Source organism: Haliotis asinina, chromosome 14 (assembly GCF_037392515.1).
Source record: "Haliotis asinina isolate JCU_RB_2024 chromosome 14, JCU_Hal_asi_v2, whole genome shotgun sequence".
In the NCBI taxonomy this organism is placed as follows: domain Eukaryota; kingdom Metazoa; phylum Mollusca; class Gastropoda; order Lepetellida; family Haliotidae; genus Haliotis; species Haliotis asinina.
In genome coordinates this window covers 11,100,433-11,114,812 of record NC_090293.1, presented here as the reverse complement: position 1 = coordinate 11,114,812, position 14,380 = coordinate 11,100,433, and the positions used below count along the sequence as shown (strand labels likewise).

The following is a 14,380-nucleotide window of genomic DNA, read 5'->3' as shown; positions in this document are numbered from 1 at the left end:
AAGAATGTTAAGTCATGATGATTCACTTGCTCCACACCTTTTATGTTGTTCTTTACGTGTTTTCTGCATCCTTAAAGAGAGCAGCAAACCTTTGTAAATAGACGGATGTTTGCACGAGGAAATAACTGATAACACTGACTCAAAAAGGAATAACAACTGGGATTATCACTGGATTAAAATGTGGGTGTGTCTTTATGACCTGTCACTGAGCATTGACTAGGAAAAATGTGTCAGTATGATGTTGTTGACGGTTTGATATATGGCAGTCAGTTGACATATTTTTATTTCGTAAATTTTCCTTAGGTACAATGATTGAGTTGTTTGTGCATGTAGGACAATTTATCATTGTTTTGGAAAATTCAGAAGAGAAAAGTGATATTTTGTTTTGATATATGTTTGTCATATGTTTTATATAATTAGAAGATATTTTCACTTGCCCAAAATTGACTGTGGATCACTCCCTGAAAAATTATGAAATAACTTACCTATTTCAGCAGGCATATGTTTCAAATCATTAAATCAATAGATGTGAGCTGAAAACTGTGGAGATAGAAAGTATGAAATCCGGTCACAAATGAGATTCTCTGTATATTTTTACCACTCAGTATACATTAAATGTGACTGTTGTGAAACCTTACTGTTATCATACGTCCATGGATAGAATCAATGCTGAGGATAATACAGACATCTGTCACTCCATCGAGGTTGTGATTGCTGTGGTGGCATGTGGCAACACCTTGCACTGCATACAATGACCAGGAAGGGGCTGCCTCTAAGTTGCAGTTGCTCATGTCATAGTGTCCTGTTCAGTGCCTGGAAATGTTCAGGCAAAGAGAGGAAGAACTGAACTTGTTGACTGACAGTTATGTTAGTTGTGATAAGAGTCAACAATATGCACAATATCTTGTTGTATTGAAGTGACTGAATTTGGTTGTATGTGGCTTTTAGCAATATTTCAGCCTGGGAGTAACATAACTTCTGGTATGGAACATCGAACATCGTTACAGTGCTGCACAAAATGAGCTGCACTGCAAGGAGTAAACTCTGAACCTCGCAGTACTGTGTTGTTTATGCACTGTGCGACGGTGTACAGAGTTCACATTCGGAAGTTGTGTTCTGCAACGTCACACAAAGGGCGGCTACTAACGAAACCATCTTATTCGATATAAAAATCTTTAAATTCTTAAAGATGACGAATGAAAACGAAGAAACAACTTGACCCATTCAACACCGTAGGCCGAAAAATTGGCCAAGACATCGCCAGTCCCAGGAGCTGTAGGTCGAAAGATCGACCAGTCAGTAGTTGCATCAAAATGATTATACTTTTAGGAACCTGACTAACATGTCAAATCTATCACTCTTCATAATGCCTGTCAACACTCATTACATTTCAGATGGCCATATATTATCGACAAGGTTAGAATTGTAAACTATTTTTCGCAATGTTATTGAAAAAAACTATTCTCATGCACATGCTTCGGCAACAGGTCCACATCCGAGTTCTCAGTGAGCAAATCAACAATGCGTAGAGGATATAATTAAACAAATCACATAAACTGAAGAATAAATTCAACAACAGTATTCATAAAAATTGTCTAACAAACATTATAACTTACTATTTCAAACTTTATTGCGCGATCTTGTCATGTCATTCTTTCTCGTTTGTGGGGGATGGGGATGGGGGGGAACAGTATCCATTGCTGTTATGTGATTGGCTGACTTAGGTCACTTGTCTGATTTTGACCAATCACGATCCTTACTGCAGACTGAGTCTAAAAAGCGTCATTAGAAACCAATGTTTATCCAATAAAACCGCTTCTTACAACTATGAAAATACTCTTGGCAAGGATACAGTCATTTTGTTGATGTTCAGAGCTTTCGAATGATACCCGCCATCAAACGAATCGCCTCACATGTTGTTCATTATCAGACAAAGATTTTAAAACGGAGGTTTTTCACGCTGTTGTATCATGTTACCAAGCGAATTGCCACTGATATCGGGAAATACGCGACCATACATATTACTTCAGAAATCTTTCTAGAATAATTTTCTGATCGTGTATAAATGAACATATGAAAGAAAAAGTGAAGGGGATGTCATGACTTGTTACAATTAGAAAAAAAACGCTCCAGGTTTTTCTTCCTCCGTGGTTCATCTAGACATATAAATGTCTATGCCTGCATTTTCATTACAAATTAACTTATTTAAGTTGTAGTCGTATTACGTGAAACATATGATAAAAATAACTTTAATATTTATAAACAGTAAGATTAGTCCTTTCAACTGGTGTATGATACGCAGTAGCAATAATGATTTATAAGTTGATATTTTCTCTTGAGAAACATAAACTTCATCTATGTCATGGCAGTGTATGCCTCTGGTTGACTGGTGTTGAAAGAGTTAAGTCGTTGACCTTGATGACAACCAGAGTGCAGACACCAATGGTGATGCTAGTAGATCTACAGACTTTTAATTCATTGCAATTGAGGATTGCTTGACTTGAAATTGATTATGACAATGTCTTATTTGTCTCGTTTTCTTTTTCTTCTGAACGATCATGAACAGTTAAATCTCATAAGATTTGAAAAAATCTCACGCTTTTGATCCATGTGAGATTTTATCTCACATGTTTTCTGAGCCAGGTTTATCCCTGACATTACCACACATACAAAAAAATAATGTATACAGAAATGTTCATAATGTTGAAGGCAACCATCTTTCTAGCATCAACGAGAGTGAGTGAGTTTGGTTTAGGAAAACATTGAAAAGTATTACAGTGTGTTTGATATTGGAGAAAGGTGTGAAGTGATACACGTTATGAACGTTAGCCACTTTAATCACACCACTAACCAAGGAATGTCAGCCAGATGTGCACATCTACTTGGGTCACAGATAATGCATTCTCTCTTTTTTATTAAATTCAAAGCCTTGTCCAGGTTCTAAGAAACTGAAACAATTTTTGAATCATGACATCTTTTGTACGTCTCAGTCACAATTCACAAATTCTGTTAGACCTTGTTTCCTTTTAGTATGTTAACCTTTGTTCAAACTGAAGGTGGTTCTGTGAGTCCTTGAGGTTGGCTGCAGTAGTATTTGAATCTAGGAACTCATAACATCATTAACTTTTAACAGTAGGGCAATGATAAGGACTCTTCCACTTTTTTTTAACTCTTTTCTTTTCACTGGCTGAAACACCATGCCCATCAGCCAGACTAACATGACATGCCAGATAGTGCAGTCTCAGCATTTTTCACTTCCTTCACTGCATTTTCAGCATCCATACTGACATTTTGGCAGTTATTGATCACACAGTTTCTCTCCTTGATTAATTCTTTCTTGGAAAGAAATGAGAGACAACTTAGATTCATATTGGTACGACAGGAAGCCATCAAAAATACTGATCAATGGATGTTTGGGGCAGTTAGGGCAGGGAGCACTGGGTGCCTCAGCGTGGCAATTACTGCAGGTCTAGGAACTGGCTTTATTCTCCCAGATTAGTCGACTCTTTATGCTTTGTAGGTTTTCATATGAAGTTTCTTAGTTACTATACAAGTTATTATTAGCTGAGGCTGGCATCTTTTCATATGGTAAGGATAAAATGAATTGGTGTTGAAAACTAGTCTTTTCTTGAGCCTTGACTGTCCACAAGTAGAAATTGGTGGATTGACAGGTTGTCAGGTTGATACACTGGAGTAGTAATCTGTAGGCCACACTGAATATTGCTAGGCTCACACCTCTGTTTATTGGGGTTTTTTCACTGTCAAGTAAAGTGAAATGAACTGGCAGTATTTTGTGAAAAGGACAGATGATTTTAAGGTTTTTGAAAGTTGTAACTACAGTCAAATCCCGATGAGTGAAATTGCTGGGGCCAAGTAATGAATTCGACAATGTATTCGAGACATAGGTATGTCAATGATGGTAGAAAAAATGGTCTGGACTGACAGGTTCTTCGAGTTGTGCATAATATTTGAGATACCAGCAATCAACTCATCGGGATTTGACTGTATATTGAGGTGCCTTTGCATTTGGATTTTTGAGAAATCTTACGTTTGTTTAGTTCTCTTATATACAGAACTGCACATATTAGACAGCAATGCATGCTGATTGACAGATGCAAGATATTCTTGAGAAATTCAGTGTCTGTAGTCAGTTAATAAACCTTCAAGACAAAAGGGGATGCGCTACTCTCCACCCATTCTCTGGAACCACTGTAAGTCTGCGGATGTACAGTAGTTGTCTTCCAGCCTTTGAAATTTATGCTAATTCTCTGGTTCATTTGCCTGAGACTACTAAACTGTGCTAAGGACATGTAAAAAATCAAATGATGGTATTCCACTTGTCTAGAAGCTGTGAGGGGTGTAAGTCTTCCAGTTCTCCATGTTTTAGTTGTGCTTACAAATGGAAGTGAATAAATCTAACTGAAAATGTTTCCAATCTCATGAACAATTTTATCTTGTTCAAACAGTACTAACTACAAACTCACAGTTCAGTCTAGTAAGTTTTATGCTTGTGCTGAAAGAAAATTGAATTTGTAAGAAACGTCTTTTGTTTCACAAATGATTTGACAAGAACTTGACATGATTTGACTCCAGATTGATGGCATGTAGATACACTAACCAACAGGATGTGAATGGTTTATACAGCAATGAGTCTCTAGATTGTTGGATGTTAGAAGCTATCAATTATTGATTTGCTTGAGTGTCTTGATTGGAGCTAGACAGTTTAATGCATAATACAAAGACTCCCACCTCCAGCTCAACATTTCACTGAAGGGTCGAGGCTGAATAGATGAGAGCTCAGGTTAGCTGGATACCTCAATGAATATATCACCCAGTTTGTCTTCTGTTGGGTTCATCCTGGGGGTTATTTGATCTCTAACATAAGGAAGCCAATTAGTTGATGGATTGTTGAAGAGGGCAGGGACTGAAACTCACCTACAGTATCTCAGCATACAAGTCTTGCATGAACTCTTTTGTTTGTATTTATTAATATTTCAGGTAGTTTATTAAATAAATCTGTCATTGTGGTTGTTCTGGGGTACCTTGGTATTTTAATCACCTACATTATGGGTGGAACTTCAAAATCAACATAGGTACAGTATGTGTAGCTCATTTCAGTAAGCCACCTACAGATATACCTAATGGAAAGCTAACATGTTGCTAAAAGTGGACTCATTCACTCACTCCCTCACTTACTCACCATGCGTGGTTTGGGTAGGTGTTGATATTTCATTTTGTATGATCTATAACAATTTAAGTATAATGCTACGGTGACTAATCTTGAAAGCAGATGAACTTAGTGACTCGAGAAGTTGAAACAGCTTATTTTTTCTTGTGTATACTATGTTCATGAAGCATGGCGACAGTAAGTCACCCTGAATTGAATCAGCTAGACCATCATTCTCATGGATAACTTCATGTCACAATAGGTTGATTTTTATTTCCTCCATGTTTTCTTTTGATGTTGGTGATGATAATGTCAGATTGAAAGGCAGCCTGTCTTGGTTTGTTGATAACTATCAAGTTGCTGATAGCGTTTGATTGCCAAGATTAGATGATGTCATTCAACATTCGGAAGTAAAAGCAAGGTTTAAGAGTAGTCGGAGTGGATCACCATGTGTTCACTGTTATGATCAATATGTTTCTTGTCTGCATGACGGTGATATAACTTCCTTGGTCACAGCTGTGCTTGAAAGACAAGGGTAGACTAACAATTAGTCTCTGAAATAAACATATTGTACTGAAAGAAGGTCAGTGAAAGAAACTAAAATGCCGAAGACCAGGGCCTCCTTTTACAAAGCAACCTATAGTTACTAAGGTTAAGCTTAACTCCCTTTCTTTAACACTGCACTAAGGTTACATAGGTCTAAGGTAAACTTAGTGCAATGTTAAAGAATGGGAGTGAAGTTTGACCTTGGTAAAGGTTGCTTTGTGAAAGGAGCCCCTGGATTTGATTCCAATGTGTGTAGTCCATTTCTTGGGTCCTCTGCTGTGATATTGCTTGAATATTGCAAAAAGTGGCATAAAATAACAAACTCAATCACTACAATAAAGACATGGTGATATGAACACTGTGTACAATACAAAATACTGTGTGTATAAAAAATGAAGAAATTCTTGAAGATTTATCTTTATGGTGAAAAACAAGAACATTCAGAAAGTCAAAGCATGAAAAACAAAATGTGCACATAGTGAGATCTGGCTCCTGAACACCTATTTTTGTGTGATAGAATCTGCCTTCAGGCAAGTGGTAAAGCTATACAGATTGATGAGAGACCATTTACTGAGATAATAAGGTACTTAAAATATTATAGTACTTCACCATGGCAACAAAATCGTGGCCAATTAGTCTCAGGTCATTATCAAAAGAATGGACTAAGTAGAAAAGGTTTAGATTTGGATTGGGTGATTTTTGGAGCTGATACTGTACATGGCAGATACCTAATACAAAGCCAGCTTGGACCTGAAAAGACGTCAGTGGAGTGTGAGCTGAGCTGAATGAAACATGAGAATTGAATTTCCCCAATTTTTCAAATCAGTGGTTTAAGTTACTGCTGTTCGTGGTAGCTTGCAGCTTGTAAAGAAAATAGGGATTGTCTGGTCCAGATTGTTTGTCATATAGCTGGAATATTTGTGTGTGTGCGTGTATGTGTGCGTGCGTGTGTGTGTGCGTGCGTGCGTGCGTGCGTGCGTGTATGAGAGAGAGAGATACTTCAGACTCAATGTGTTATGTGAAATGCAGGTAGGAAAATTTAAAGTAAAGTTATTAAAGAAATATTGTTTCATTCAGCTGAGATGATTCTCACAACATTCAGATCAGTGGTTTTGTTGTCAAAATAATGAGCAAATGACTAAAAATGTAAATGTGTCCAGAATTAGTCTTGCATGGTGATCTTCATTATGACTTTGTAATTAATGACTAAGGCACACAGTCATTTAATTGAAATACACTTTAGACTGGCATTACTTCTGACTATTTCATACCACTTAGGCACTATGTCAAGTTTGAAATGTCACATTATCCAGAGTCACCATTGCTGACTTGATCCTAATTATTTTGTATCTCATATGACATCTTCCTATTCATGTTTGATAGATATTGCTATCTGTGAACTTTTTTCTTTCTTTTTTTGTTCACTTGATTGTATGAATCTAACATATGTTCTTTTGCCTTTCAGCAATAGCTTTCTTCAACCATGTGAACTTAATGTATGGGGTGATCTCTGAGTACTGTACCTCTGAGGGACAGGCATGCTCCTCCATGGCAGCCCCGGGCAGTGTGTAAGTTTATAATTAGTTTTTGAGCAAACTGAGCAAGATAACTTTGTTTACTAACAGTATGGCCTGCAGGGCTGTATGATATCATCTGCAATTTGATGTTGCATGCTTGATTCATATTTTGAAAATGTGGTTTGGAGTAAGGCTGGTTATATATTAAGGCCTTGCACATCCTGTAGGAAGAGAAATGTATAGGCTCATTTGTAATGTAGGGCAGTGGGGTTGACAGTTATTTAAGTGTTCACATGTCACATTAAAGGCCCAGGGTTTGATTCCCAGGGTTTGAGGCCCATTTCTGGTGTCCCTTGCTGTGATATAACTAGAATATTGCTAAAACCGGCCACAATACTCACTCACTTGTAATGTTTACATTACAGTTAGGTCAGGAAAAAAACTATAACTTGAGGATGTTCTGTATTGAACCAGCATTAGATAAAGCATGAATACAGTATCCCATGTTCATAAAACACAGAGAAATTCATTTTGACATTTCCTTTATGTAAACTGCAGTGTTGGCTCATCTCTGTTGTAATATTCTAAGGATAAATCCAAATGTTTGTTGTAGTTTTCTCACCATCTATTTTTCAGGCAATATTATTGGTATGATGACAAAGGGAAGAAATACAAATATTCAGCTCCTCAGTATATTGACTATGTTGTAGTTTTCTCACCATCTATTTTTCAGGCAATATTATTGGTATGATGACAAAGGGAAGAAATACAAATATTCAGCTCCTCAGTATATTGACTATGTCATGACATATATACAGACGTCCATCACAGATGAGTCTGTCTTCCCAACAAAGTTTGGTGAGTACACTTCATGGGAAATGTGTATTGAATTTGAAATATAAGACTTGTTACTTGTTATCGTTGACAATCACTTTTACTATTTAGTAGACAGCGCTCATTCTATCTGTGTGTGCCCTAAGTGGGTCATTGCTCCTGCTATCAACCACTAGTTCTAGTAGCTCAGATATTTACTGAACAATAAGCAGGACCATTACTAATCGGACAACAAACCAACAGTGACTCACAGATTACTTCTGTAGATGGAGGGATGGTGAGCCTAGTGGTAAAAGCATTCACATATCACGCTGAAGCCGGGTTCAATTCCCCACAAGAATACAATGAGTGAAGCCCATTTCTGGTGTACCTCGCTGTGATAATGCAAGAATATTGCTTAGAGCGGTGTAAAACAATACTCAGTCACTCTCTGTGGGTGGCAAGTTGGGATGTACAATATTGAACAAATTTTATGGATAGCAACTATTAATTTGTGTGTGTTGACGTCATGATGCACATTCTGGTACTGTTACAAGAATCTGATAACAGTACATTAATGTGTATCGAAACGTCACACTTGCCAAATGAAAAAAGTTGTTTTTCATAAAGTTTGTTCAGTATTGACTCACAGAATTATATTGATTTTGTTGGAAAGAGGTTATAAGTATAATATAAGTATAAAGTGTTACAGTTCATGCTTGAAGGAATATTGCTTTACAGTGCATCTGCAACTTAACAGCTCTTCCCGATGTAATTCTCATGTAAAGTAAGTCTGTAACTGTTTGTGTCTTTCAGGTCATGTCTTCCCAAACTCATTTGAAACAGTTGTGAAGAAGGTGCATCGTTATCTCCTCCAAGTATTAGCGCACATATACCATGCGCATTATAGGGAACTTCTGACACTTGGCCTACATGGTCACTTAAACAGTCTGTTCACTCACTTCATGGTGTTCAATATGGAGTTTAACTTACTAGAGGAGAAGGACACAGAGGTCCTCCAGGACCTGGTGGAGGCTCTCCTCAAATGTCTAGAAGACTATAACCAGAGTATACAGGATAATGCAGCTAATGAAGGTAGTGCAGACACACCGGCAGACACTAGTCCCCAACAGCCAGAGAAACAGCTGCTGCAAACATAGTGGATTCCTAACCTTTGTCTTTCATATCAACAGGATGTGTAATGGTCGTGCATTTGCATCGGGGACTCAGGATTTAGTGTGGAAGGATCAAGAATGTGATACTGTGCTAGGTTGGAGTGTATCAACAGTGTGACTCTAGAGAGAGAGAAGATCCTGGATAAGGATCTGAATGCTTGGATATGGAGTTGGTCCTCCTCATGCAGCTGAAGAAGGATCTCGTGCCTCTTAGTTTCAGCTTTCTGTAGTTTGAATGGATCGGTGTTCATAATGTCATTTTGGGTGATAATTTCATTTTCAGCAGGGTCTGTGCTTTGTTATTGTTTTATGATATCAATGGTATATAAGTACATGAATGCTAATGACGAATTAATGATGTGTTATATGCTTATTTGGGGTAGAAATGTTAGTTCCTGTGAATTATTTGTTGAAAGCCATAGACATGCTTCATTCGTTCCAGCTTCCGATAAGTATTTAATGAAAGGAACCATTGATCCTGTCTATTTATCTGTGTATGGTTTTCACTATATCTGATGGAAGATAATACCTCGGTGATGAATGGTGACAAAATGACAGTATCGACAGCTACAGACGAGTAGTAGATTGCCATTGAGGTAGATGCATGATGCAGAGAGACTGCGATGTTTAACTGGAGTAGAGCTTGATCTGTGTGATTATTATGACTCTATGGTTTATGTATGAGGAACCCAGTCCAGGGTTTCAGTGGCTATATGAGGACTGCATATTCTTGTTTCAAATCTTTCCACACATTGACCACCTCACCCAGTTCTGCAGTAGCCTGCTACCCTCACCCTCTCTGTAGAGATGTATGCTTCACTAACATATTGCTGTGGACTGAAGCTAGAACGAACAATACTCTGTGTTGGACATAGTGGGCACATTAGGTATTTTACCCAGCAAAAATGTATTTATCAACACTAGCGGGTGTTGTGTGCTGTTCAGCAGGTATATGTTGTAATTTGTTATGTCACTTTGTGGGCAGGGTCAGAAAACTGGTATGGAATCTGATGTGCAGGATTCAAGCAAGGTTGAAAGTGGCAGTTCTTCCAGATGCATCATCTTCAGATGAAGAACCCGATTACACATTTAATGTTACATACTCTGGATGATGCTGGACAGTTAGTGCCAAAACGATTTGAGTTAATGACCAGGGACCAGGTCATCATAGCAGATAAGGACTGATATGTGCCAAGTTAATACTCTTAGAGAGGGCTCTCATGGTCAGATTTCTTCAATGATGTCATGGGTTTTATTTGCAAAATGCAAAGATAGGATTCCCATTGTTGCCAATAATATTGTTATATGGGCCTACCATGTTTACCAGTCTTGAAGAGGGTGCCAAGGAAATGATGGATGTCAAGCAGGTAATCGCATTCATGTGCCAAATATTACCATGCTAAGACTGTATTTTAGCTGTGTATGTCCTTGGCAAAGTTGACGTTTGACCTCATGCCCAAGGCTCTCTTGCCGCAGGGTTGGAGGTGTATAACATAGAGTTGATTGTGCACTGGTGCCAAGCCTTCGTTCTGCTGCTTGCCAAAGAATTGTGGCGTAGAGCTAATCTGAAACTTCAGTGTGCCTAAATGTTCTCTACGACATCTGCTGGAGGACGATGATAAGTGACCTTGTACAAGTACCATACAGTTGTCTGCAGTAATGCTTCTGCAGTTTTGGAGTTTCTGATGCAGTTTACACTGCCAGGCGAATATTGGGAACTTTGTTGGTTTGGTTAAATGTATGAAATAAAATGTCATTAATTTATTGAAACCTGTAAGATTGTATGATAAACTCAGCAGTGTGATGAAAAAAGTTTTAGACAATACTGAGTGCTCTGACTTTGACTGTACAGCCATGTATGGTTGTGTTAATATGTACTGTGCAGATGTTAGCACCACCAGCTGTCTGTCTGATACAAGGAACGTTTAATGAGATGTTCATTCATTTCATTGTGAATTTGGACGACTTTTGGTACTGTTGATAGTATGTTCCAGCCAATAGGAAAGACAATACTGGGTTTTTTTTAAATTCCCTTTTTGATCATTGCCATTTACATTGGCACTCTGAACTCAGAAATGTTGAGATAAAATTCATGGCAAAGAGACTTCTTTAGTCCTTGGATGACATTTTTCGATTTTCATACAGCCATCCTTTGACTTGTGGAAAAGCGTCTTGAGGTCTTGAATTGTCCTCAGCTCAACAAAATTACTAATGATTTGAAGTTGAATATCTGTTACTCATTAGGCTCAGTTAAAAGACTTTTCAGATGAAAGAAAAGTATCAGACTTTACTATTTACATTGTTAATGGTAGTAATGGTAGAAACTAAAGAATGTCATCAATGACACTTGCCTCAAGTACATCAGAATACTGTGACCTATGAACGAAAATACACTAGTGTTCCTTGTGTCAGACCAGCTGCTTTGTCTATAGTAATGCTGTCATAATACCCTGATGCCATCTAACGCTGGAAGTAAACACCTGTAGGTGACACTGCGAGTACTGTGTGTATGGGCAGTATTGTTACTCAGGTCACTGCTCTCTGATGGTGGTCACTTGTTGCTTCTGAACATCAACCCCAGTGTCTAGAAATGCATACATCCTGATCCATTTGCTTTGTCCTCTGCAATACTAGAACGTTAAGTGGAGCTGTGATATCTTGGAAAAATGTACATACTCTGATAAGAACTATGTTAATAGCTTTTGGTCATTCTGTGTCGAGCTACCCTATTAACATATATGTTCTCCTCATACTTAAGTTAAGAAGTATTATGTTTCAGCTTAAGCAGAGCAAAGTAAGCTTGACTAAAGTCTTTAGGTTGGAAACATTTACATACATGTACCATCGTATTAAATAATGCCAAATGTTTAAAATAATGCTGGTGCGTCATTTGTGTTTTCTTATCCGCAACAATATTTGTTAAAATGTCGCCACAAAGATGCTGTGAATTCTGTATGTACAGTAATTCATGTAATGAAGACCTAAGACCTTTACTGTTAAGGTTTAATCCTAAGGCCTGCAGAGAAGATCCCATGAAGCAACAAATGGAGGGCATTTATATTCTATCTTATTCATAGCCAAGAAACTGACATGCATTTTTCATCTGATCTCTCATCTAATATTTAAAGTAATATCTTGTTCTACATTTACCTTTGAATTTTTCACATGTTGTTCCTCTACAAATTGTGAGCAAGGCACTTTGCAGAAAAAGGATAATCATGACATACATGTCAACCTCCAATTTTGAGCTCCCAAATGGAGATAATCCAGCTTGGCAGCATTATCCAACATGGCCACCCAGCAGCAGCAAAGCATAAGAATGTATTTATTTTATAGATTATTTATTTTGTTGTAGATTGTAGTATTTTCAGTTGTTGTCAGGGTTTGTTTCAGGACGTCCCCAGATAAACGCAGTCAAGCTAACAATGCTAACACTTGTTACTGACCATTCACTGAGTGCTTAGAGCTCTGCATTTCTGACGTTTCAATACTTTGAATGAATGTCATTTCCTTTTGTTTTGCCAGCAGTTCTGATTAGAATACTCTGGATTATGTGTAATACTTACAAACATGCATTTTGTTTTTCTTTTGCCTTTGAAGTTAATTTTATATTCCTGGGTTGAAATATTCCATATGTGTTCAGGAGTTAGAACCAAAAATACACATGCCATTGTTGTTCTATCATAAATGTCATATATAGCTTTCATTTCATTAACAGACACAATGATCTGTTACTTCTTTGTGGTTTATGACTAACTGTTTGCCACAATGTGTGCAGATGTGATTGCCGTCAAATATTTTGGCCATTTGTACCAATCAAACAAGACAACATATTGCAAACCATATTGGTTGTTTTGAACTTGTGTTAAATATTTTATTGTAAAATTTCTCACTGTTGTGCACAGAAATGAGCCCTTTGTCAAATACGAATAAACAGACAAATGTCATAATGACAGGTAGAAAATGTGAAATCAAATATTTTAGGTGTGTCACACTCACATCAGATAAGGCTTTTTAGGTCAAGTATGTGTTTGGATTTCACTGAATTCAAAGTAGTATTTTGTTGTTTTTGATGAGCAATTTGTTAAAAAGTGGGAAACACTACAGCCCATGTTTCACATGCTATACATGGAAACCTTGCTTAGTTTTTTCGATGGTGATGTGGAACCCTAGCCTGGCAATTGTCATGGTAAGAGGGAGTCCTACCCTGACTGTTATGGTGAGTGAAATCCTCATCTGACTGACTATCTGTTCTATAGAAGTGTTTCCTCTGCACTAGTATTCATCTGGATCAGATCTTACTCCATAATATCTGTATTACATGTGGTTAGTGCCAAACATTAGGAGTAGAATCTCTTGAGCCTTGTAATGTTGAATTTGCTTATGTAGTATGTAACGAGTGATAATATGGATCTTGCTAGTGTGAATTGCATGATCCTTGTTGATCCGAGCCTTGTTGAACATACTCAAAAGCATGATGTATAGTATTCAGCTATTATTTAGGACACCACACACAGAAAGAGCATCTGTAATGGATGCACATGATACAGAATACTCCCAGCTGTGTCCCGACCTTTTGGTTCGACATAGTGTAATCAGTATTTCAAGGAGCATCTAACTCATAGCGTTTCAGTTAAAACATTCAATGTCACACATATTAAAACAAATCACAGTGAGAAAAATATTCTTTTTAAAGAGTGTTTTGTGAAATGTGAAAAAACAATGGTTCAATGATAAATCAACTTGAGCAAATATTTAATGGATCTCTTCATGAAACCGCAAAAGAAATGCAAGTTTTAAGAAATGAAATCTCACAAAAGGGTTCAGTTGTGTTTCTTTTGCTGTTTAATATATCTGGAACCAGCATGCCCAGATCTGTTTTGTGAGAAAGAGAATGTCTCTCTTGTCATGAATATGCTAGACATTTTGGGATAATTTTTTGCAAGAATGATATATTATTGTGTTTCATATGTGTGGCATTCTTCAAAGTAGGCTTGTACATGTGTGAATTGTGTGGAGGACACAGTGTGAACTCTTGGCACTAATCAGATGCTATACAGAATCTACAGTAAGTGTAACTGTGTATCATATACTTCATGGCTGTCATCAGCTCAACACAATACATTTTACTCCTATGTCAAAATAAAAGTTATATTATGAAA

The 14,380-nt window shown here is 37.4% G+C and overlaps 1 protein-coding gene across 1 annotated transcript in view; it reads left to right on the top strand.

The window, feature by feature from the left end:
• LOC137261826 (MOB kinase activator 2-like) overlaps positions 1 to 14,380 on the top strand; it is a 43,864-nt gene extending 29,484 nt beyond the window's left edge. The window contains exons 3-5 of the mRNA XM_067799618.1: positions 7,179 to 7,281; positions 7,964 to 8,088; positions 8,860 to 14,380. Coding sequence (XP_067655719.1) covers positions 7,179 to 7,281; positions 7,964 to 8,088; positions 8,860 to 9,203 — 572 coding nt within the window. The 3' untranslated portion in view covers positions 9,204 to 14,380. The remainder of the gene's footprint in view (positions 1 to 7,178; positions 7,282 to 7,963; positions 8,089 to 8,859) is intronic.